Genomic DNA, 22317 nt, shown 5'->3' with positions numbered 1-22317 from the left:
TGGCTCAGGGAACCCCTACTTGTTCATTTTCCACTTCTCAATCATTACTTCTGATCTGCTCTAGCCCGGAAAGCCTGATTATCACTTGTTAATGTAAATAAGAACAAGTTTCTGCACAGAGACCTGTCCATCCTACAACATAAACTACATAAATGGTATGAATCTTGTTAGCTTTTTAAAGTTATAAACAGTATGAGAATGCAGTAGGAAGAGATCCTGGAAATTATTCAATTTAGTCCTTTTAATTTATATATGGGAGAACTGCTCTTGTGACTTGCCCACAGTCACACAGTTGCTCAGTGTCCCAGTCAGATTAGAGTTCAAGTTTAGCTTCTAATCTGTATTCCACCATAATGGGAGTTGCTGGTAGGTGCTGTTATTTTGCAGGTATGTGTATATTTCAAAACATACCATTGATAAATGTATATGTACTATGTTTATAGATGTGCATCCAGGGCAGCCCGGGTGGCTCAGCGGTTTAGCGCCGCCTTCAGCCCAGGGCCTAATCCTAGAGACCCAGGATCAAGTCCCACGTCGGGCTCCCTGCATGGAGCCTGCTTCTCCCTCTGCCTGTGACTCTGCCTCTCAGTCTCTCTCTCTCTCACTCTCTCTCTGTCTCACATGAATAAATAATGTGCATCCATGTGCTGATAGACACATAGGCATGGACTATACAGCATTGACCCTGATCATGTGCACTGTTTATTACAACATTTACTAGGTGAGAGATCTAAATCTGGGGAGAGAGAAAAGAGGAAGAGTGCTGATTCAGAAGAAGAAATGGATAAAAGGAGACCTAACCTAATAAGACTGACTTCCTCCAGACCTACCATTAAGAGGCAGCCCTAACTGTGGGCAGCTCTCAGCTGTCCATATCACTATGCAAATAGTGATCAGAATGGAACATTCTTTTAGGATCTTTGCTGTATGTTTCATCCAGGAAAATTTTCTCTACACTTTCTTTTGATTCACAAATTCTCTGTTAAGTCTACTTGGCTTTTTAACATATCCATTGAGTTTTTTTTATTTTACTGAGAGTATCTTCTATTTATAGAAATTCTGTTTTTCTCCTTTAAATGTCTCCTGTCTTTTTGAAAATATCTTATTCCCTTTATATGTGTTTAGTTCTTTATTTCTTTAGTAATTTTAAATCTACATATTTTATACAGTCTGTGTTGTGTTCAGTAGTTCTGTTACCTGAAGTTCTATCTTGCCCTGCTTTTTGTGTGTCTGCTGATTCTGGCTAGGTGATCTTGTGTATTTTGTAATTTTGAATTATGAAGTTGTGTTTGACAGGGCTTTATTAATGGGAATCTTGTGGCTGCATTGAGAACCAGTCTCTCCAAAGAGCTTTTACAGTGGCTTTTGCCAGATGCTGCAGATCTAAGCCATTTTTCATGTTTATCTCTTAGCTGGGGGGTCCCTAGACCACAGAGTTAATAAATTTGAACCCCAAGTCTGCCCGAGAGTAGACTTGTGACTTAATTCTTAGGGAAAACTTTTGTGTTTTGTTTTAATCTGAAGTCTGGGCTGAGACTTTATTAAGATTGCAATCTTATAGGAGGGAACAGAGGTTGTAACCATGGAGCTAGGGCTGCACCCAAGGCTATGAATGAGGGTGACTCAGAGACTCAGAATGGGGCAAGGAAGGCATTTTTATACCTCTTTCTGGCTTCCTTTCTTCTGCCACCAAGATATCTCTCCTGTCTAATTGCAGTTCTTTATACCAGTGAAGGCTGAGATCTGTACACATCATATTGTCTGTCCTTTTGTCACAGACACAGATCAAGTGATTGATTGAGCTCTTCCAAATTTCCCCTAGTTGTGCACATTCTCATACATTGCCTTTATTTTTCTTTTTACTGAAGTATAGATCATATACAATATTAGTTTCAGGTGTACAGCAGTGATTTGATGTTTATATACGTTATGAAATGATCACCACAATAAGTCTAGTTACCATCTGTCACCATACAGAATTATTGTAATATTATTGACTATATTTCTTATGCTGTACTTTTCCTCTCATGACTTATTTATTTTATAACTGAAAGTTTGTGTCTCTTGATCCCCTTCATCTATTTCACCGATCCCCGTCTGCTCCCCTCTAGCACCCACCAGTGTGTTCTCTGTGTATATGACTCTCTATTTTGTTTATTCATTTGATTTATTTTTTAGATTCCACATATAAGTGAAATCATACTGTATTCATCTTTGTCTGTCTTTACTTACCATAATACCTTCTAGGTCTATCCATGAAATGGTAAGATTTCATTCTTTTTTATGATTGAATAATTTTCCATGGTTATATATACCACATCTTCTTTATCCATTCATCATTTGATGAACACTTGCATTGCTTCCCTGTCTTGGCTATTGTAAATAATGCTACAGTGAATATAGAGGCGCATATATCTTTTCAAATTCATGTTTTCATTTTCTTCAGATAAATACCCAAGCAGTAGAATTGCTGAACTGTATGGTAGTTCTATTTTTAATTTTTTATACTGCTTTCCATAGTGGCTGCACCATTTTATATTCTCACCAACAGTGCATGAGGGTTCCTTTTTCTCCACATCCTCACTAGTGCTTGGTATTTTTTTTGTCTTTTTTCATATTAGCCATTCTGACAAATGTGAAGTAGTATCTTATTATGGTTATGATTTACATTTCCCTTAAGATTAGTGATGTTGAGCATCTTTTTGTGTGCCTGTTGGAAGTCTGTATATCTTCTTTAGAAAAATGTTTATTCAGATCCCCTGCTCATTTTTTAAATTTAAATTTTTTTAAATTTATTTATGATAGAGAGAGAGAGAGAGAGGCAGAGACATAGGCAGAGGGAGAAGCAGGCTCCATGCACCGGGAGCCCGACGTGGGATTAGATCCCGGGTCTCCAGGATCGTGCCCTGGGCCAAAGGCAGGCGCCAAACCGCTGCGCCACCCAGGGACCCCCACTGCTCATTTTTTAATTGAATTGTTTGTGGGGGTTTTTTTGGGGGTGTTGGGTTGTATGAATTCTTTATATATTTTAGATATTAGCCCTTCATCAGATATATCATTTGGAAATCTTCTCCCATTCATAGCTTACCTTTTCATTTTGTTGATGATTTCCTTTGCTACCTTAAAAACTTTTTAGTTTGATATAGTCCCATGTGTTTATTTTTGCTTTTTTTGCCCTTGCCTGAGGAGACAGGTCCTACACACACACACACACACACACACACACACACACACGTACTGCTAAGACCAATGTCCAAGAATTTACTGTTTATGTTTTCTTTTAAGAGTTTTATGGTTTCAGATCTTACATTTAAGTCTTTAATCCATTAGAGTTTCTTTTTTGTATATGGTATACAAGTGGCCTCGTCTCATCCTTTTCTATGAGGTTGCCCTGTTTTCCCATCACCAGTTATTGTAGAGACTATCTTTTCCCCATTGCACATAATTGCCTCCTTAGTCATAGATTAATTGACCATATAAGCACGGGTTTATTTCTGGGCTCTCTATTCTGTTCCATTAATCTATTTTTATTCCAACATTATATTGTTTTGTTCTGTTTCTTTTAAGATTTCATTTATTCATGAGAGACATAGAGAGGCAGAGACATAAAAAGAGGGACAAGCAGGCTTCTAGCAGGGATCCCAATGCAGGACTCGATCCCCCCAGACCAGGATCATACCCTGAGCTGAAGGCAGACGCTCAACTGCTGAGCCACCCAGGTGTCCCTATGCCAACACCATATTGTTTAGATTACTATAATTTTGAAGTATAATTTGAAGTCTGGGAGCATGATACCTCCAGTTTTGCTATTCTTTCTCATGATTGCTTTGGCTATATGGAGTCCTTTGTAGTTCCATACAAATTTTAGGATTATTTGTTCTAATCTGTGAAAAATGCTGTTGGTATTTTGATAGGGATTGAATTGAATCTATAGATTGCTTTGGGTAGTATGAACATTTTAATAATATTAACTTCTAGTCCATGAGCATGAAGTATCTTTCCGTTTATTACCGTTCATGACCTGAGCCTAAGGCAGACTCTTAACCAACTCAGCCACCCAGTTGTTCCTCCAGCTTTGCTTTTCTTTTTCAAAGCTGCTTTGGCTATTCAGGGTCTTTTGTGGTTCCATATGAATTTTAGAATTCTTTGTTCTAGCTCTGTGAAAAATGCAGTTGGTATTTTGATGGGGATTGGATTAACTCTAGATTGCTTTTATTCCTTCGTTGACCCATTGGTTGTTTAGTAGCATGTTGTTTCAGGCTTCACACATTTGCATTTTTTTCCAGTTTCAGACTTGTTTTATGGCTTATGTGATATATCCTGGAAAATGTTCCACATGCACTGAAAAGAATGTGTATTGTGTATCTGGATTGAATGTTCTGTGTATATTTGTTAAGTCCATCTGATCTAAGGTATTGCCTCAGGGATTTTCTGCCTAGATCTATCCATTGATATAAGTGGGTTGTTAAAGTCCCCTACTCTTACTGTATTACTGTCAGTTGTTCCCTTTATGTCTCTTACTATTTGCCTTATATATGTAGGGGCTTCTATGTTAAGTGCGTATGTATTTACAATTGGTAATTCTCTTGTTGGATTGACCCTCTTATCATTACGTAACACACTTGTTTGTGTTTTCTTACAGTCTTTATATTGAAGTCAATTTTGTCTAGTAAATGTATTATTATCCTAACTTTCTTTTTATTTTCATTTGTATAGAATATATTTTTCCATCCCTTCATTTTCAGTCTGTATGTTTCTTTAGGTCTGAAGTGAGTCTCTTGTAGGCAACATAAATGAGTCTTGTTTTTGTTTTTTAAATTCATTCAGTTGCCTTTGTCTTTTGGTTGGAGGATTTAGTGCATTTACATTTAGTACATTTACATTTAAAGTAATTATGGATAGGTACTGATTGCCATTATGTTGTTTTCTGTTTGTGTTTGTGGTTCTCTCTGTTCCTTCTCTTGCTCTCTTCATTTGTAATGACTTTCTTTAGTGTTATATTTGGATTCCTTCCTCTTTATTTTTTGTGTATGTAGTATAGGTTTTTTTTAATATTATGAGGTTCATATATAACAGTGTAGGTATTAGCAATCAAGTTGATCACTTAATTCAAACACATGTGGAAAACACTATTTTTACGTTCTTTCTGCCGTGTTTTATGCATTTGACTTCATATTTTACATCTTTTTTTTTTTTAAGTTTTTTTTTATTTATTTATGATAGTCACACAGAGAGAGAGAGAGAGGCAGAGACACAGGCAGAGAGAGAAGCAGGCTCCATGCACCGGGAGCCCGACGTGGGATTCGATCCCGGGTCTCCAGGATCGCGCCCTGAGCCAAAGGCAAGCGCCAAATCTCTGCGCCACCCAGGGATCCCTATATTTTACATCTTTTTGTTTTGTGTCTCTTTTAAGTAGTTATTACAGATTTAGTTAATTTTACTACTTTTATCTTTTCACCTTCATGCCAGCTTTGTAAAAGTCTGATCCACTACCTTTACTATATGTTTGCTTTTACCAGATATTTTGCTTTCATAATTTTCTAATTTTTCTTTTTGACTTAAAGAATTTCCTATAAAATTTCTTGTAAGGCTAATTTCATGGTGATGAACTCCTTTAACTTTTTGTTTGTCTGGTAAACTCTTTTATTTCCTTCAATTCTGAATGATAACCTTGCCAGGTAGAATATTTTAGGTTGTAGGGTTTTTCCTTTGAACATTTCCAGTGTATCCTGCCACTCTCTTATAACTTGCAAGGTTTCTGTAGAAAAGTCCACTGATAGTTTTATGGGAGCACTTTGTACATAATTAGTTGCTTTTCTCTTGCTACTTTTAAGATTCTCTCCTTATCTTTAATTTTTGACATTTTATTATATGTTTTTCTGAGGACCTTTTTGGGGTCATCTCGTTTGGTGCTCTCTGTGCCTCCCAGATCTGGATATCTGCTTTCTTCCCCAAGTGAGGAAAATTTTCAGCTATTATTTCTTTAAATAAGATTTCTGCCCCTTTCTCTCTGTCCTTTTAGGACCCCTATATTTCAGGTGTTAGTCCACTTGATGTTGTCCTATAGGTCCCGTAAACTATTCCCATTTTTTTAAATCTTTTTTTTTTCCTTTTTACTGTTCAGCATGGGTGATTTCTACTCTATCCAGATCGCTGATCTGTTCTGCATTCTCTAATCTGCTGTTAATTTGCTCTCGTGTATTTTTCATTTTGGTTATTGTATTCTTCAGCTCTGATTGGTTCTTTTTTATATTTTCTTTCTCTTTGTTGTAGTTTTTACTGTAGTCGACTATTTTCCCAAGTTCAGTGAGCATCTTTATGACCATTACTTTAAACTCTTTATCAGGTAGATTGCTTATCTTCTTTTTGTTCAGTTCTCTTTCTGAGGTTTTGTTTTGTTCTTTCATTTGGAACATATTCCTCTGTCTCTTCATTTTGCCTGACTCTCTATGTTTGTTTTTGTGCATGAAGGAGCTCAGCTACATCTCCTGGTCTTGAAGGAGTGGTCTAATGTAGAAAGCATCCTGTGGGACCCAGAAGCACAGTCCTCCCATGGTCACCAGAACCAGGACCTCCAGGGGCATCACCTGTGGGCTGTATGCCTCCTTCTGTTCTGGCTGGGATGTGACTGCTGTGGTCTCACTGGTGGGCAGGGCTAGTCCCCAGCACATTTGAGATGTCCAGTGGAGGCTACTGCAAGCATGCTTGGGGAAGTCTAGTCCTTGTTATGGCTGGCTGTAAGACCCAACTATTCTGGGTATGCTGGGGGGCAGAGCTGCTCTCCAGCTTAAGAGTGACCTTGAAGGGGGGCCCTGGTGCCAGTTGAGGCCACTTGCCAGGTGTGGTGTGGTGAGAACCTACTGTGCAGGGGCACTGTTCCTGGCTGAGGCTGCCTGTGGTTGTGGCTGGGTAGGAGCAGTTTTGGAGGGAGCACCAGTCTTGGCTGAGCCACTTGCCAGTTGTGACAAGGTGGGAGCTGCTTTAGGGATTTGCTTGTCCTGGCAGAGTCTGTCCATTAGGCATGGCAGAGTGGGAGCATTATGGAGGGACACTTGCCAAGGCTGGCAGAGGTTGGGTATGGCAGGTCCACAGGGGAACACAGGGCAGGGTGAACAATACTATCAAGGTAGGTAGAGAGTGTTAGAACTGGCTCTGGCTAGGAGTGGGCCAGCTAGGTAATAGGAGGGCAGGAAAGATGGTGCCTCTCCATGCTTCTGTTCCTGGAGAAAATTCCTAAAGATTCCTGTCTCTTGTACATGTCCTGAAACTCATCAGTGAAGCTCCTTCACATATGACCAGGTAGTTTTCCATCTTATGCCTCTGGCCCAGTCCCCAAACAAGTGAGCTTGTACACAGGTCCTTTAAGAGAAGAGTCTTGGTTTCCCATACCTCCCGCTCTCTTAGAGGTAAGCCCAACTCATTTTCAAAGCTCCTGGAGTTAAGCTCCACTAATTCTCAAAGCCAGACATCATGGGGACTCATCTTCCCAGTGCAGGGGATGTTAATGTGGATCTTGAACCCCTCATTCCTCAAGGACAATCTCCATACCTGTGATATTCCTCCTACTTGCAGGTCCCACATTTGAGGGTAAGGGTCAAGATCACATCTCTACCCCTCCTACCACTCTCAGTGTGGCTTTTTGTTTATATCTTTAGCTGTGGAATAATGTTCTGCTAGTCTTCAGATCATTCTCAGAGAGGGTTGCTTTGTATATAGTTGCAGCCTTAGTGTGTCTGTGGGAGGAGTTGAGTTCAGGATCCTCCTACTCCACCATCTTGATCACCCACTTACCCATTGACTTCAAAAGTTCTCATTTTCCAAAAAGAATTTATCCCTGTTGAATTATTCTCTTCACCTTTGTATGGAAATGATGATGCCATCTCATTCCTCTTAAGGAAAACAAAAACCAATGTGATAGAATTGAAAAGTTCAGCCAGCAATGGTGGGAGACCCATGAGGGAACCGAGGTTTAGTTTTGCCCTCCACCCCAGCCTTGGGAAACCTGAGGAACATCATCTGACCTTTTCCCTGGGTGACCCCCTGAAGCCTGCAAAGCATCTCTCTGACCCAGCTGTATTTCTCTGCTGTCTTCTTTTTTTCTAATAAGGGAACATCTCCAGGCAGCATGCTTATCTCCCCCAGAGATTCATTCCTGAGGAAGAAACCTTCAGTATTGTGTTTGGAAAGGGCTTTTCTCCCATTTCCATATTTCCTTATGCTGGTTTGTTTTCCCCTCAAAATATGTGCTTGGATGAGAGATTGCACACAGTAACAACGAGCCCTTGTCAGAGGAGATAGTGCTATACTTAGAACACATAACTGTTTAAAATGAATTTGGTACATTACTGCACCAAAAAGTCTGTCATACTAGAAAGTGAGGTGGGGAAGTGTAGAAAATAAAATATAAACACATTACCAAAAATGCCCAAGAGTATGAAAGCTTAGGGGTCCTTTGTTGATATAAATATATAGTAGTTAAAAAAAATTACCTAACAGTGTTCTGTGACACTATTTTTGTCTCTGACATTCAGGCAGCTCATACAGGCTTTGTTCTAGTGATTTATACTAGAAGCCTATAATAAAAATGCAGCCTGAAATCATGCAGTTGGGTACCATTCATTTTTCTTCCACGGACAGTTCCAGAACTTTAAAAAATTGCAGCAGACATGTAAAAGCTCCTCCCTCACAGGAAATGCATGGCCATCCATGGCATCTGGCCCTCTTGGCTTTATGGAGTCATTGGTGATGCTCTGAAGGTTTCTAGATTGGTTTTATGGGTATTAGAAAAAAATGTCCAGGAAGATATTAGGGGGTCATTAAAAATAAGAACAGCTTCTCCTTTTGAGTCAGAACTTGTATGTTGATTGAGAAATCAACATACAAGTGAGATAGTTGGAGGTGAGCATGTCAGCTTTATTACCAATAATACCTTGATTGAAAAATACAACGTAACATATAGCCAAATAACTTCTAGTACTTTCTGCTTAAGTTGAACTGGCTCCCCAGAACTGTAGGCTTTTCACTTGTAGGTAAAGAGCCTGTTTCTACAGAAGACTTCAGATGTCCACACTGGACCAGAATGTATCATCTCTGTGGGCATGCTGATTAGAAAGAGTTCATATAGCTTTATTCTGATTATTTGTACTAGAGAGCTGTAATAAAAATGTTCAGCCAGAGGAGCCAACCCACACGTGCATGGTATCTTTTCCCAAAGTCACTAGTCAAAAAAGTCACTCCTCTTTTGGGGACAAAAAAAGTATGGAACAGATTGCAAAACCCAGCCACATGGTAACATGGAGGCAAGAGAAGAGAGAATGCCCACTTCTACCCTCAAAAGCATGAGACAATTTTACTGTGTCTGCATTGTATCTGAAAGTAGATATGAAAATACTCTTTATGGATGGGTTGTATGGAATTCTTTCTCCATACCACAAGTGAATATACTTGTCATCTGAGGCCATTGGGATGGGTCTTTCTTACTTGGTCATTTTTTTTTTAAATGTTTATTTATTTATGATAGTCACAGAGAGAGAAAGAGAGAGAGGCAGAGACACAGGCAGAGGGAGAAGCAGGCTCCATGCACCAGAAGCCCAATGTGAGAAGCCCAATGTGGGATTCGATCCCGGGTCTCCAGGATCACGCCCTGGGCCAAAGGCAGGCGCCAAACCCCTGCTCCACCCAGGGATCCCTTACTTGGTCATTTCTATATGTATTTTCAGCTTCATATTTGTATGGTGGCAGGGGGTTAGAGGCAATAGTTGTCTATTCTGTGTATACAGCAGCATCTCGGAGAACTTTTTTCCTGAGCTCTTTTTAAAATCTTGGCAAAATTGGGAAGTCATTTTGCTGTTGGCATATCAGAGATGACAAACGCTCAGCTTGGTGATGTTGGCATAGTTAGTGTAGTCAGGCTGGGCTCCTCTGAAGAGCATTCTGTTCCTCGTGGAAGAAGGTTATTGCTAGTGAGCCTTCATGTTTTCCACCCTTCCACCACTGGTTGTGTCATTATAATAAGGCCTAGAACTGCTGGGACAAGGAAAGTGAGAATCAAAAAATGTTAGCATTTCCAGGAACCTTAAAAGTATTCTGTTCCAAATTTTGATGCATGACTCTTCTTTTACAAGTGTAAAAGCAAGAAGCATAGTCAATCAATCAAGGGTCTTTGTCATGCTCTGCAGTTTTCTTAGAAGATGCAGACAGGCAATAATATGTGCTTGTCAATAGTGTCTTGAATTTTCAGTGATGTTTGCCAACTCATAGGCCAACCCAGTGAGCAAGGTCAGGGGCTCCAACCCCAGCTGACAGAAGAAGAAACGAAGGGCCTTGCTGACTTGCCTAAGGACACAGGGAAGTCAGGAGCCCAGTTAAAAATAGAAGGGAGAGTTGCCTGGTTCCCATTCTTAGCATAAAGTACCAGACTTCATTCCCTTCTGCAGGATTTGCTAATTGTTCATTTGCAATAAAACATAACAGGGAATTTTTCCTTTATAGCTGGTTGTAAACATTTAAGATGCCCATACTCACTCATAACCTGTATTCACTTGTCATAGCCAGCCAGCGACCTTATTTGCCTTATTTCTTTTTCTCTTCCATTTCTACATCTATGAACACAGAGAAGTTAATGTCTATGAAAATACTTTATAAAGTCTCAAGTGGCCTGTAAATGTTTTTTGGTATTATTATGATACTCATATTCTTAACTTTGCATCATTAAAAATATAAATACTTCCATTTCCTAGTGGCCAGTAAGGTTGGCGAAGAAAGGGGGGTTGATAAACATTTGTGTAACACTCACTGAAATAACTTAAGGTGGCACATGTCACAATAGCATGCATTTAATTAAGATGAAGTTCTCAATCATAGATGTTTTTCAGAAATGCATAAATTGAGAAATTTCATGTGTGATTTATACAATGAAGCCACAGAATGGAAGCATCAACTGAAAGTGAGATACCCATATACAGGTTTGGGGGAAGCTAAAAGTATTTTCAACCAGAAACTGTATAATTGGGGAAGATCATTTTCCTATCAGGTAAAAGAACAAGTTGTCTTTTCTTATTCTCCATTACATGTGTGTGAGCCATATGCAGGACTTATATACTTATATGTAGATAGTAGAGAGCTCCCTGTTAATAGATTGTTCACATTCCTGGAGGACTGCACCATACTTCAGCACCTATACAGGGCCCTGATACATCCCACTTAATTAGGCACAAGAAGGTTGTAGAGAGATACAATATCTAGAATGTTTTCTTTCTACAGCTGATTTTCGGCCCTGGTGAATACAGGCTTCTGATACACATGTACAGCTTATGAGTTAACATCAGTTTAAATAGCTCCTGCCTCCTCCAGGCTCTCTCTCCCCACCCCTTACAGCTTGTAATATCTCTCCATCCTCTCAGGGAGGAGAATTATCTACTCCTTTCTCCCGCCTCCACACTTTTTATTTTGAAGAAATTCAAACTTCTGAAAAAGTAAAAAAAAAAAAAAAAAAAAAAAAAAAAAAGTACAGTGAACCTCCATCCTGCACCTAGATTGTTTTTTCCTTTGGATGAGTCACTTGCGAGTAGGTTGCAGACATCATGGCACTTCATCCCCAAATATCTCTGCAACTATCTCCAAGGAACAAAAACGTTCTCTTCTGGGATCACTGTAAAACGATCACACTAAGGACAGCTGACAGTGATACAGCATTAGCATCTGAGACACAGTTCATATTCATGCTCCCATAGTTGTCTCAGTATTATCCTTTGTTTTCTTCTCCCCTGTCCAAAATCCATTCAGAGATCACATGTTGTGTCTACTTGTTATGGCTCTTTAGCCTCATTTTCTTCCTTTTTCCTTCTCCTTTGCCTCCCACCTTCCATTCTTTTCTTTTTCTTTTTCTTTTTCTTTTTTTTCTTTTTCTTTTTCTTTTTCTTTTTCTTTTTCTTTTTTTTTTCAGGATTGATTGATTGATTTGACAGAGAGAGAGCCAGAGAGCACAAGCAGGGGAGTGGCAGAGGGAGAGGGAGGAGCAGGTTCCTTGCCAAGCAGGGAGCCCCAACGTGAGGCTCTATCCCAGGACTCTGGGATCACTGCCTGAGCCAGAGACAGATGCTTAACCAACTGAGCCACCGAGGCATCCCTTTTTCCCTTCCCTTCTTTTAAGTCCAGGCCAGTTCTTTTATTATCTACTCCTGAAGCAAAGATAATTAAGAAAATAGGATGTTTTGCTCTATGAAAGTGTGACTTTTTTCCTTTTTAATCTGTTAACCTCCATGATTTCATGGCTTGCTGTGAAGTCTCTACTGAGATGCATTCCAATCGGATACATAAAACGAAAGACAGTTTTTTTGTCCTAAAAATCTGCGTCCTGATAGACTCCTCCAAAGGCTCATTCCTCAGGACATGCCTGGGACTGATGAACACAGCAGGTACCTGTGTCTCTAGGACTTTGCTTTTGATATTCACAGGCATTGCTCCACCAGATGCCCCTATTCATACCAATGGTGAATACCCAGCTAGCATTTCTTAGAGTTGGGTTGGTTCAGGCCAGCTGTTTGATTTTTTAGCAAGTCAGATCTTTCAACATGATACTAACCTTTTATACAAAGATGAAAGTAGATCTCATTCTGAGTCATTAGAGCTTTTCAGTCGTGAAATTAATGTTTCTTACCTCTATTACTGATTACTCTTGAGGTTTCACTAATAGGAAACAGTTTGTCATTCCGTTGAATTTCTCCAGGTATAGAATCTTGTGAGTAGCTCTTTCCGCCATCTCTCCGAGCTGCCACAATGGTGCGCATGAACGTCCTGGCAAATGCCCTCAAGAGCATCAACAATGCTGAAAAGAGAGGCAAGCGCCAGGTTCTTATCAGGCCATGCTCCAAAGTCATTGTCCGATTTCTCACTGTGATGATGAAGCATGGTTACATTGGCGAATTTGAAATCATCGATGATAACAAAGCTGGGAAAATTGTTGTGAACCTCACAGGGAGGTTAAACAAGTGTGGAGTGATCAGCCCCAGATTTGATGTACAACTGAAAGATCTAGAAAAATGGCAGAATAACCTGTTCCCATCCCGCCAGTTTGGTTTCATTGTACTGACAACCTCAGCTGGCATCATGGACCACGAAGAAGCAAGACGAAGACACACAGGAGGGAAAATCCTGGGATTCTTTTTCTAGGGATGTAATTCATACGTGCAAATAAAATGCCTCAATGGAAAAAAAAAAAAGAATCTTGTGAGTAAATTTTAAGATTAGAAAAGACTTGGAAGTTTCTGTATGAGGGCAATCTAAAATGAGTGGATTTGTATGTTTTAGCCTTTTTGACATTAATATATATATTTTAAAAGTTATAAACAAGAGAAAAACAAATTTCAGAGTTAAAGTGAGTGGGGGAGAACTTTTTCCATTAAAGATTGTGGTCCCATCTCAAAGTTTTGTTGGAAAGGAACAATGACTTAAAAAAATATGATTCCTATATCTGCTTCATGCCTTCATACATCTCTTCTCCACAGAATGTCTTTGCATTTCAGACATCTCTACTGTCATAGAAGACAGGAAGTCACAAATGTGTGGTGGACATCAATGAGATGAGGGTAAAAATTGGCTCTTTTAATTGATTTATAACTATACAACTTGTTAGAAGGTAGTTCCTTTCATTTGAGAATGGGAGCTTTTTCCAGCCACAGGCAAGTGTACAATGTTATCCAGGAAAATTTTGTTACACCATAAAATAGAAAATGAAGTAATATAAGCTTCCTGAGGCATTAAGAAATATGATCTCCATTGCATTGGAGATAACACACTAATTATCACAAAAGGTGTTGGCTGTCATTTAAGGGGGAAATATTATATTGACATAATACATAATTTCAGCAGCTGTTGTTCCTTACTTTAGATTGTAAATCTGGACTAATGGATCTATGGAGCTGTTTAGACCTTTTCTCATTAGAGTCCCTTGCCTCCTAGAAAAACTTGCCCATAAAAGAGTCAATTGAGATGGGCATTTTGTATTTAATAACATTTCCATTCTGAAACTAGTATTTTATAAATATCTACCATGTATTGAGTAATTTTATTTAATTCACAGAACAATCCTGCAAAATTACCATTCTTCTAACAGATAAGGAAACTGAGAGAGGTTAGGTAATTTGTGCAAGGTTACACAGCTAGTAATAGTAGGGTTTAGGTTCAGGTCTTTCTGACTTAGTTTTGTTCCAGTTTGTCAGTTAGTAAAAGTCTTCTCATAGATCAGTTTGATTGCAGTTAGTAATGCCAAGTTAATAAGTGTTGGAAATGCTGTGGGAAACAGAGACCAGTTAATGTGCACACCCAATCTTGCTTTTTACTGGCTGCCAGCCACTCTTGAGCCTTGTCTGATTTGGCAATGTAGCCAAGCATGAGACTTCACAAATGAACATTATAGTAGCTGGGTCACTGGCCTTCAACTCCAAAGTGAAGTCCAAGCAAACCAGGATGTGTCGTGTGAAAACTTTGTAACTAGGAGAGAGATAGGTCTAGAATTGCCAAGTCTCTTCCTTCTTTTTTTGTACAACCCAGAGGTCAGTGTTAGATCTTAGTGTGCCAGTGATCTGTAGAAAAGCAAGAAAGATTGCTCCAGTTCTAAAGACCAAGCTAGTCTGGGCTAGTCCAAGCTGTTGGTGACTGTGGGCACCGGCTCTAGCCACCTGACCTTGCCGCATGGGCAATAGGCAAGAGGATAATGGAATCTCAGCGGAGGAGAGTGCGCCTTCGGGCACTTAGACCAACACAATATCCTTGCCTTTGATCTTGACCAGTTCTAGGGAGTGGAATTGGTACAAGAGAATAAAGACGAGTCTTGGAGCTGAAAATGGTGAAAACTGCCAAACCATACCCTTTATTTAAATAAGAATTGTTTCCTGGGAAGTGGATATTTGAGAATGAATGTATATATATATATATATATATATATATATGAAATGTTAATTAAATGTGAAAGAGGGATTTAAACAAAAGAGAAAATATAGCATTCATTTTCTCCTAGGCAGTGTCCATGTTTAGGCATGAGGATCATGTATTTATGTGGACATATCCCTATAAATATTTAATATCTGCATAAAGCTAGTAACTTTTGATACTAAAATTTCACTTTAAAAAATTATCTTACCTAACCAGTTTTCTCAAGTTTAATTTTCATAGCTCAAGAGTGTATGTATTTGTTTTGAGTGATGATCAAAGAGCTCAGTGGTAAGAAGGGATGTGGGGTTGAGGAAATGGGACAACAATTTTCTCTACCATAATGAAAATTTATCTGTGTAGTAACTTTTTCTTTGAATGTGAATTAGAAGGAGTTCATGCTTTGAGATAAATTTACGGTTAGCAGTAAGATAAAGGCCCATTTTACTGCCTTATTTTTACTTAATCAATCTTAATTACTTCCCCTCCATAAATTAAAGCATTTACAATGCTATATCTTAATCATCAGATTTGTCATAGATAGCATTAGTTTCACAGAATAATTGCCATTTGGGCTTTTTATAAAACACTGCTTTATGGTCTTTGTTTTAATGCTCCAAAAGAATTGTTAACTGGATTTTCAGTCAGTACACGAGTCTTGTACATGTTGCCTCAATTTTTCAAGAAGGTACTGATACTTATGGGACTAACTTTGGGGATCATAGCACCATGGGCTCACTAGTTAAGAATAAAGGAGGAAGGGGAGAGAAATGGTGTGAATTCTAGACTGTTTTGAAAGACAGGCAGTTTGATTTATTTGAACTACATCACAAAATATTCCTGGTATAGGTCTCAGAGGCTGACTTTAGTAAAAGAATTTGTTGATAATTAGTAGAATTCTAGAACATTCTAGGGAATATTGTATTGACTTCAGTAGGTTCTGTAATCTTCATTCTGTTGATTTGCTTAGCAAATCCTTTCCTAATGGTTAATGTAGACTTAGAGTTCATTCCAACCCAAGTTGTCACAAATGTTCCTTAGAAACTTGGCTAGCATTTCATAATTTTTGGCTCCCAGTATATGAAAAAGGAGTCCACAGAATTTTCAATTTTATGTTGATTGGACGGACTTGAGAGTGGCATCTTTTTATTAATTAGCTATTGTCAAAAGAAAAAGTCACAGAAGTGAATATAAAAACCCATGTATTTTCTGTGCAGTAGGGTCTGCATGTCCCTATATCACACCTTATCATTCCTTTGCTCCACTGAGTATCACAGAGGTGATTTTGTTCCTGATGCCCCAGGCCAGGGGGAAAGACTAGAGGTGGGAGGAAAGAAGCCATAAAGAATTTCTCTCTTCCCTTCCTGGCAACCCGTCTGGTAGTGGCTGGGTATTGTCCCTGATTCCAGCTCCCAGGAGAAAGGTTCACCACGTTTCCAGGGTCCTCTGGGTGCCCCATGCCCTGGCTCCGGTAACGTTGCTTCTTCCCACCCCACCCCTCCAACAAAGGGTAGGAGTGGCATCCTGCTGTTGAAAATCTTGTAAATGCCTCACATGTCCTCTGTGACATCTCTACTCTTCTGTCATCTGTATAATAAAGTCTTTGTATCAAATTCATTCTGTTTTACATACTAAGAATAGTTTCTTTTTCCAGACATACACATTTTATAGAACAATTCTGCTTTTATTTCATAGCTTACAGTCTTTTGGATGTTGATAAAGGGAATGTTAAGTTATTCATTACCTCAGTTAATGTTTACTCAGCTTGGTATTGGATTTAGGAAGTGGGGCAAAGGGGAATAAGATAAAATGACTTGACTGTCCTCAGGGAGCTCACTCTGCTTGAGGAGACAGTGCTTTACCAGAGTGCATGGGAGCTGGAGAAGAGGGAATACCTAGACCACAGTAGTGGTGGACATCCATTCCTTGCCAGGGGCTAAGGTCTTGCTCAAGCAGATGAGAAAAAAAGGTCATTACCAGCAGAAGCAGCAGTTTGTACAAAAGCATGTCAAATGCAAGTTGGCATGAGGGTCTGTGGAGTTAGGGACAGTGGAAGAAGAGGAAACCAGAAAGGTAGTCAGGGGCTAAATCATGAAGGACATAGAAGACTCCACCAAACACTTGGACTTTATCCTTTTAGTGATGAAAAGTAGTAGAGAAGGGTTTTAAGCATGGACAGATGCATGGACAGACCCTTTAGAAAGGTGGCTCTTGAATGGGTGTGTGAAGGAGATCTTAGAGGACTGGAATGGAGGGAGAGAAACCTGGTTTGTTGCTAGGTGCAGAAGGGGATGCTGTTTGAATAGAGGCCTGAATTAAACCAGAGGATTGAGAGGAAGGGGAGAAAGTCAATATATACTAAGGAAGCAGAATGTGTGCAGCTTGATGATTTTTTTTGGAGGAGGGGAGTGTGTGTTAGAAGTTGTCATTAAATGATGGTCCGTTGTACTCAGAGATTAGGAGATGTTTGCTTGGTCAGGCTAAATAAGTCTTAAAACTAGAAGACAGTTTCTCAAATCAGAGCACAGTGTGTCCTTGGAGGTCTGATGCACATTTCTCCTACCTCTACTTTTATCTTGTAATTAAATAGAAGAACCTTTTCGCTTATTTTATAAATCATTTTATGAGTAGCACTATACATCTAAGGATTTCAGAAGTCTGTCAATAAAACATCCCCTGCTAGTGGAGAAAACCTATAGGTCCACTCAGTATCAAATGTTTCACATGCCAGAGACTGTGTATTATTTAACAAGTTGAGGAGAACACAGTGCTTGCTCTCCAGGAGCTGAACATCTGAGACCGAGATAGACACTGTGAAGGAGATGTTAGAAACAATATCTGCCTTACATTATCCACAGTGGAATTTGGTCTGAGTTGCTACTCTAGAGTTATGGCCAGATGTTAGCAGTTTTGATAGCTTCAGTAAAATGCTTTATTCTTTGAAGATTTAAGGCGGAGTGTAGTAATTGAGAGCCTGAGTTCTGGGCGCCTGACTTCCTGGGTCTGCCACTTATTATATGGGTCACCTTGGGCAAATTCCTTAATCTCTATGATTCCCTTCATTATTTGTAAGATGAGGATTGTAGTAGTGTCTGCCTTAGGATTACTGAGAGGGTTAAATGGCAGATGTATGTGTTGTGCGTAGCATACTTGCTGTGCAATAAATACTCACTGCTGATCATTTCCTGAAGGCAAAGTGAAGCCTCCTCTAAGACTCTGTTGAGAAAGATGTGCTCTGTGAGTTCCAGGGATCTATTGCTTTCCTTCTGCCTGAAAGCTGTTGTGGCTAACCCTGAGATCCTTTGTAGTCACTTTATGTTAATTGCAAAGAAAATTCTGGAACATGCTTTCTTTGGGCCAGATTAATAAGTCTTTTAATTTTCAAGTTACCTCTTTGATCACATCATAAATGATTGGTTTTTGATTTAGGAAACGTTCAGAAACAAGTCTGAAGGCTAGCAGGTGGCAAGTAACACCTTAGAGGAGATTGAGACATCACTGCCTCTCTGAAACCTTGCCTTGATATCCGTCACCTCCATCTTCATTTGAGTTCAACACACATTAATTGAGCACTGCTACTTTTCAGTTCTGTATTGGGCTTCAGGGGTGCAAGGGTGAACAGATAATTCCCATCCTCCTGAAAATTAGTCTATTGGAAATATATGTAAATAAATTCAGTCCAGTGTTAATACTAGCACAAATGGAAGGGTGTAGAAGATCAGAGGGGTACACAGGAAGAATAGTAAGGAAAGTTTCACAGGTTTGGTGACATCTCAGTAGATTTTGAATGGAATGAGAAGGGGGAGAATCCCCAGGTCAGCATGGTTTGTATAGGAGATGGACCATATGTTGGGGGAGTGGTGGTGATGCGAGATGAAATTGGAGATAGAAGTGGGAACTGGATCTTGAAAAGTTTGGCCTTTGTCATGTGGGCATTGGGAGCCATTGAGTGATTTTAAGCAACAGAATGCTGTAAGACTTGCATTTTTAGCAAGATCTTCCTAGTATAGAAGGTGAATTTGAGAAAGATGTCGGAGACAATGGAGGGTTTGTGTCTCCACTGCAGATTCATGAAGGCCAGCAACAGAGTCCTATTTACCTAGGACTGTGTCCCTAACATCTAGTACTTTATAGTACTTTATAGACACTTAAAAAGTTTTTCAGAATAAAGATAGACCAAGTTGAATTTTCCAATTCTGCATCCCATCCTCAGAACATGCTGACCTGGACCTCCATCTGTCATGAGCAGCTTGACTAAGATCATAATAAATTATTTTTTCTTGGCATTCTTTTAACTGGCACTCTCTATTTACCAGCCCCTCTGTGCAACGATAGCATGGTGATGATTGATGCTTATAATTCTGACCCTGAGGTACTTCAAGTCTTCTAAATCATCAAAAAAAAGATTAAAGTATATTCAATATCGCTGTAATGTTTATGTGTTTTCCTAGTTCTTATTCTTCGGAAATTGATGGTTTCTTAAGTGCCTATGTCCTCTTGTGCACACAGGCACAGGGGGAGTCTGTGATCGCTCCCAACCCCTCACTCCCTTGCAGGGCCAGGCGCAGGGAGTTTGTTAGCGACGCATGTGCAGAAATAAGCAACACACACCTGGGTTCTCTTCACGCCTAGAAGGAGGAAGCAGGTTGGCCCCTGGAGGGGCAGACCAGACAGGGACAAGAGAGCAAACAGTGGCTGGAAAAACAGTGGGAGTGCTAAAGCCAGAGCTGGTACAGATGAGCGAGACCGGCAGTTTACAGCAAGTGCACGCTGTGACTGAGCTCAGGAGGGGCAGGGCTCCAGGCTGGGACCCCAGCTCCGCGTTGTTGTGTGCCGTGACCCGAATCGCCAGGCTGGGAGCTGACAGGATTCTCTGCCGGCTACGTTTGTCTTGTGGTAACAACTGCCCAGGAAAACACCAAACGTGAGCAAGTGAAAACGTCAATAATGAGAGCATCCTGTCCACCCCCTCCCCTACCCACCCACACACACACATCTCTTCGTGAGAACCATTGTTCCTGCAGAGCTGACAATATTGCTTGGCCCAGAATGAAGAAGTCCAAGTAGAAGCTGTGAGATGGCTCCATCTTATAACCGGGTTTCTAAAGAGAAGGCCTGTGATGATGCTACCAGGAGGTAGATTTGCTGTTTGGGGTGTCTTCTGGGGGTTGTATGCTGCAGAAAGGAGAGATACCTCTTTGCCTCTTACATTTTGTTGTACAGATTTGTTTTCAAAATCGTGTTTGATCAACAAGCTATTCCTGTGTTGGGGTGCCACACTCATTCCAGCCTGGAGAGCGGGTCCCTAACCACAGGGATTCTGTTTGTCACTCACTAGGCAAGGGTATGTTTGGACTTTGGAGCTAACTTTACTATTTGCCAGCTCTGTGATTTGGGCCAGTTTCTTGGTATCTCTGGGTCTTAGTTTTTTCTTTTCCTGAAATACAGAAATAATACAAATTCCTTCCCTACAGTGTTGGTGTGAGGCTAAAAATAAAATGGTGGCTTTGGAAAGCCCTATGTAAAAACAAAAAACAAAAAACAAAAAAAAAAAACAGAAAAAAGAGTATACCAAATATACTAAAGAACGTCATGGATATTCTAATAAAGAATAGAAGTGTGTTTCATTAGCAAGTACAGCATCCTCAGAAATTTCCCCGAAGCAGAGGGGGGAAATGAGCTGGTTATTAATTTCTTACTATGGAGTAGATGTTCTGGCCGTTACTTTATGCGCTCCGCAAGGTAGATATTAAATCCGTGCTTCTCAGATGAGCAAACAGAGGCTTCCACTCGCGCAGCTATACGTACCGTAGCAGAACCTGTCTGACCCCAGAACGCAATCTTTCTCCTTATCTCTAGTGTTCAGCCATCTTCTAGACCTCCACGTCCCAGCCCACAAAGTTCCTAAAAGTTGTTCACCTCCTTTTGGGTGGGGAAGCTGGCCAGCCATTTCCTGGTCATTCACTCCTGCAAGTGGGGGAGGGTGGGATCCAGAAGGAACCTCAGCTCCGGCAGCCCCGAGGGACCAGGCCTGTCCCTCTCGAGTTCGCCAGGCCTGTCCCTCTCGAGTCCACCAGGCCTGTCCCTCTCGAGTTCGCCAGGCCTGTCCCTCTCGAGTCCACCAGGCCTGTCCCTCTCGAGTTCACCAGGTCTGGACTGAAAGCGAGGGGGCAGGCGGGCCACACTTCCCAGCCGGTGAGGAAATGGCTATGACCCTTTCTCCAGAAACATTTTTTTCCAGAGTTTCTGGGAGTTCCTCCTTTCTCCGCGGAAGCGTTTCCACCCTCGCTGAGGCGGCCTGGTGAGCTGCCCGCCCGCCTGCCTCTCGCACCCTCCTCTCAGGAACCAGGACCTCTTCTGGATTCCGACCAGCTCCTTGTTCCGCTCGCACAGGGAAGGAGGTTAAGTGTATTCCACGTAGTAACCACTCTGCTGAGCTTTTCCAGGTCCCTCCCTGTTAACTTTGATGCCAGGGCCTGGGAGGAAGGCATCACGATGCGGCAGTTCGCGGAGTGCCCTGTAGGACCCACCGTTGCGCGCATCCTCTTTTTCCCGTAAAGTTTTCCCGCTTCCAGACGGACAGAGCGTGCCTGTGAACCAGAGCTGCCCACACAGAGAACCAGAGATAATGCCTGTTGGAGGGCCAAACTGAAGATTCGGGGAGGATGTCAGTGTGTGGGAGAAGCATTTGTTCAGCCTGGATCTGAGAGGAGCTGTGTGTCGTGCTTCCATAGGTTCTCAACAGGAGGTGCGTAGAAGCGGCGGTGATGACAGGCCTGGCACTGAAGTGCCACATAAACAAGAAGTCTTTGTTTGACAGGAAGCACTACTTCTATGCAGACCTCCCTGTAAGTATGCTTTGTGGCCTGCCCTCTGTAAGTTCTCAGAGCTGGGGAGGGGGGCGCCGTTGGTGCGGGGGAGGGGGCTGTGCCTCTCATGTTTCCAGTCGGAGCTCTGTCCCTGCCAGCGGGGGGCTCTGCCTGGCCCTGATGAAGGCAGGTGCCCCCCGATGTTTACTAGATTGGATGCAGTTGTCCTGATTGCTGACTCCTTGCTTAGCCTCATGCTTCTGCTGGCTCCCTCATAATTGAACAGGGAGTAGAAGCCAGTGTTCTCAGGCTCAGTCCAGCCGTGGTGTTTGGTGCTAATTGCCTGCGAGGTCACATCTAACTCTGTGGCTGATGCAACAGTGAATGCAGACTGTAGCTCTGGAGACAGAGTGATAGCTTCCCTCTTTGAAGTCGAAGTTACCAATAATAGGACTGTCCCCTCCAGGGACATTTCTGTCATCTCACAAGGAGCGAGTAAGTGGACAATAGTAAGCAGAAACATGAACCAGAAGCCTCGACTAACAACAGTAATTGGCTGTGCAGTAGGTCCAATATTAAC

General features: G+C 41.0%; 1 protein-coding gene and 1 pseudogene across 2 annotated transcripts in view; both read left to right on the top strand.

Annotated features, from left to right (window-relative positions):
• GATB (glutamyl-tRNA amidotransferase subunit B) overlaps positions 1–22317 on the top strand; it is a 107499-nt gene that overhangs the window by 12612 nt on the left and 72570 nt on the right. For both annotated transcript variants that reach the window (XM_077846363.1, XM_077846362.1), the window contains exon 3: positions 21663–21776. In XM_077846363.1, the coding sequence (XP_077702489.1) occupies positions 21663–21776 (114 nt within the window). The remainder of the gene's footprint in view (positions 1–21662; positions 21777–22317) is intronic.
• LOC144281668 (small ribosomal subunit protein uS8 pseudogene) lies at positions 12735–13223 on the top strand (annotated as a pseudogene).

This window comes from Canis aureus, chromosome 13, assembly GCF_053574225.1.
Source record: "Canis aureus isolate CA01 chromosome 13, VMU_Caureus_v.1.0, whole genome shotgun sequence".
Classification (NCBI taxonomy): Eukaryota; Metazoa; Chordata; class Mammalia; order Carnivora; family Canidae; genus Canis; species Canis aureus.
The sequence above is the reverse complement of the archived record's forward strand: the minus strand, read 5'-3'. Positions and strand labels throughout refer to the sequence as shown.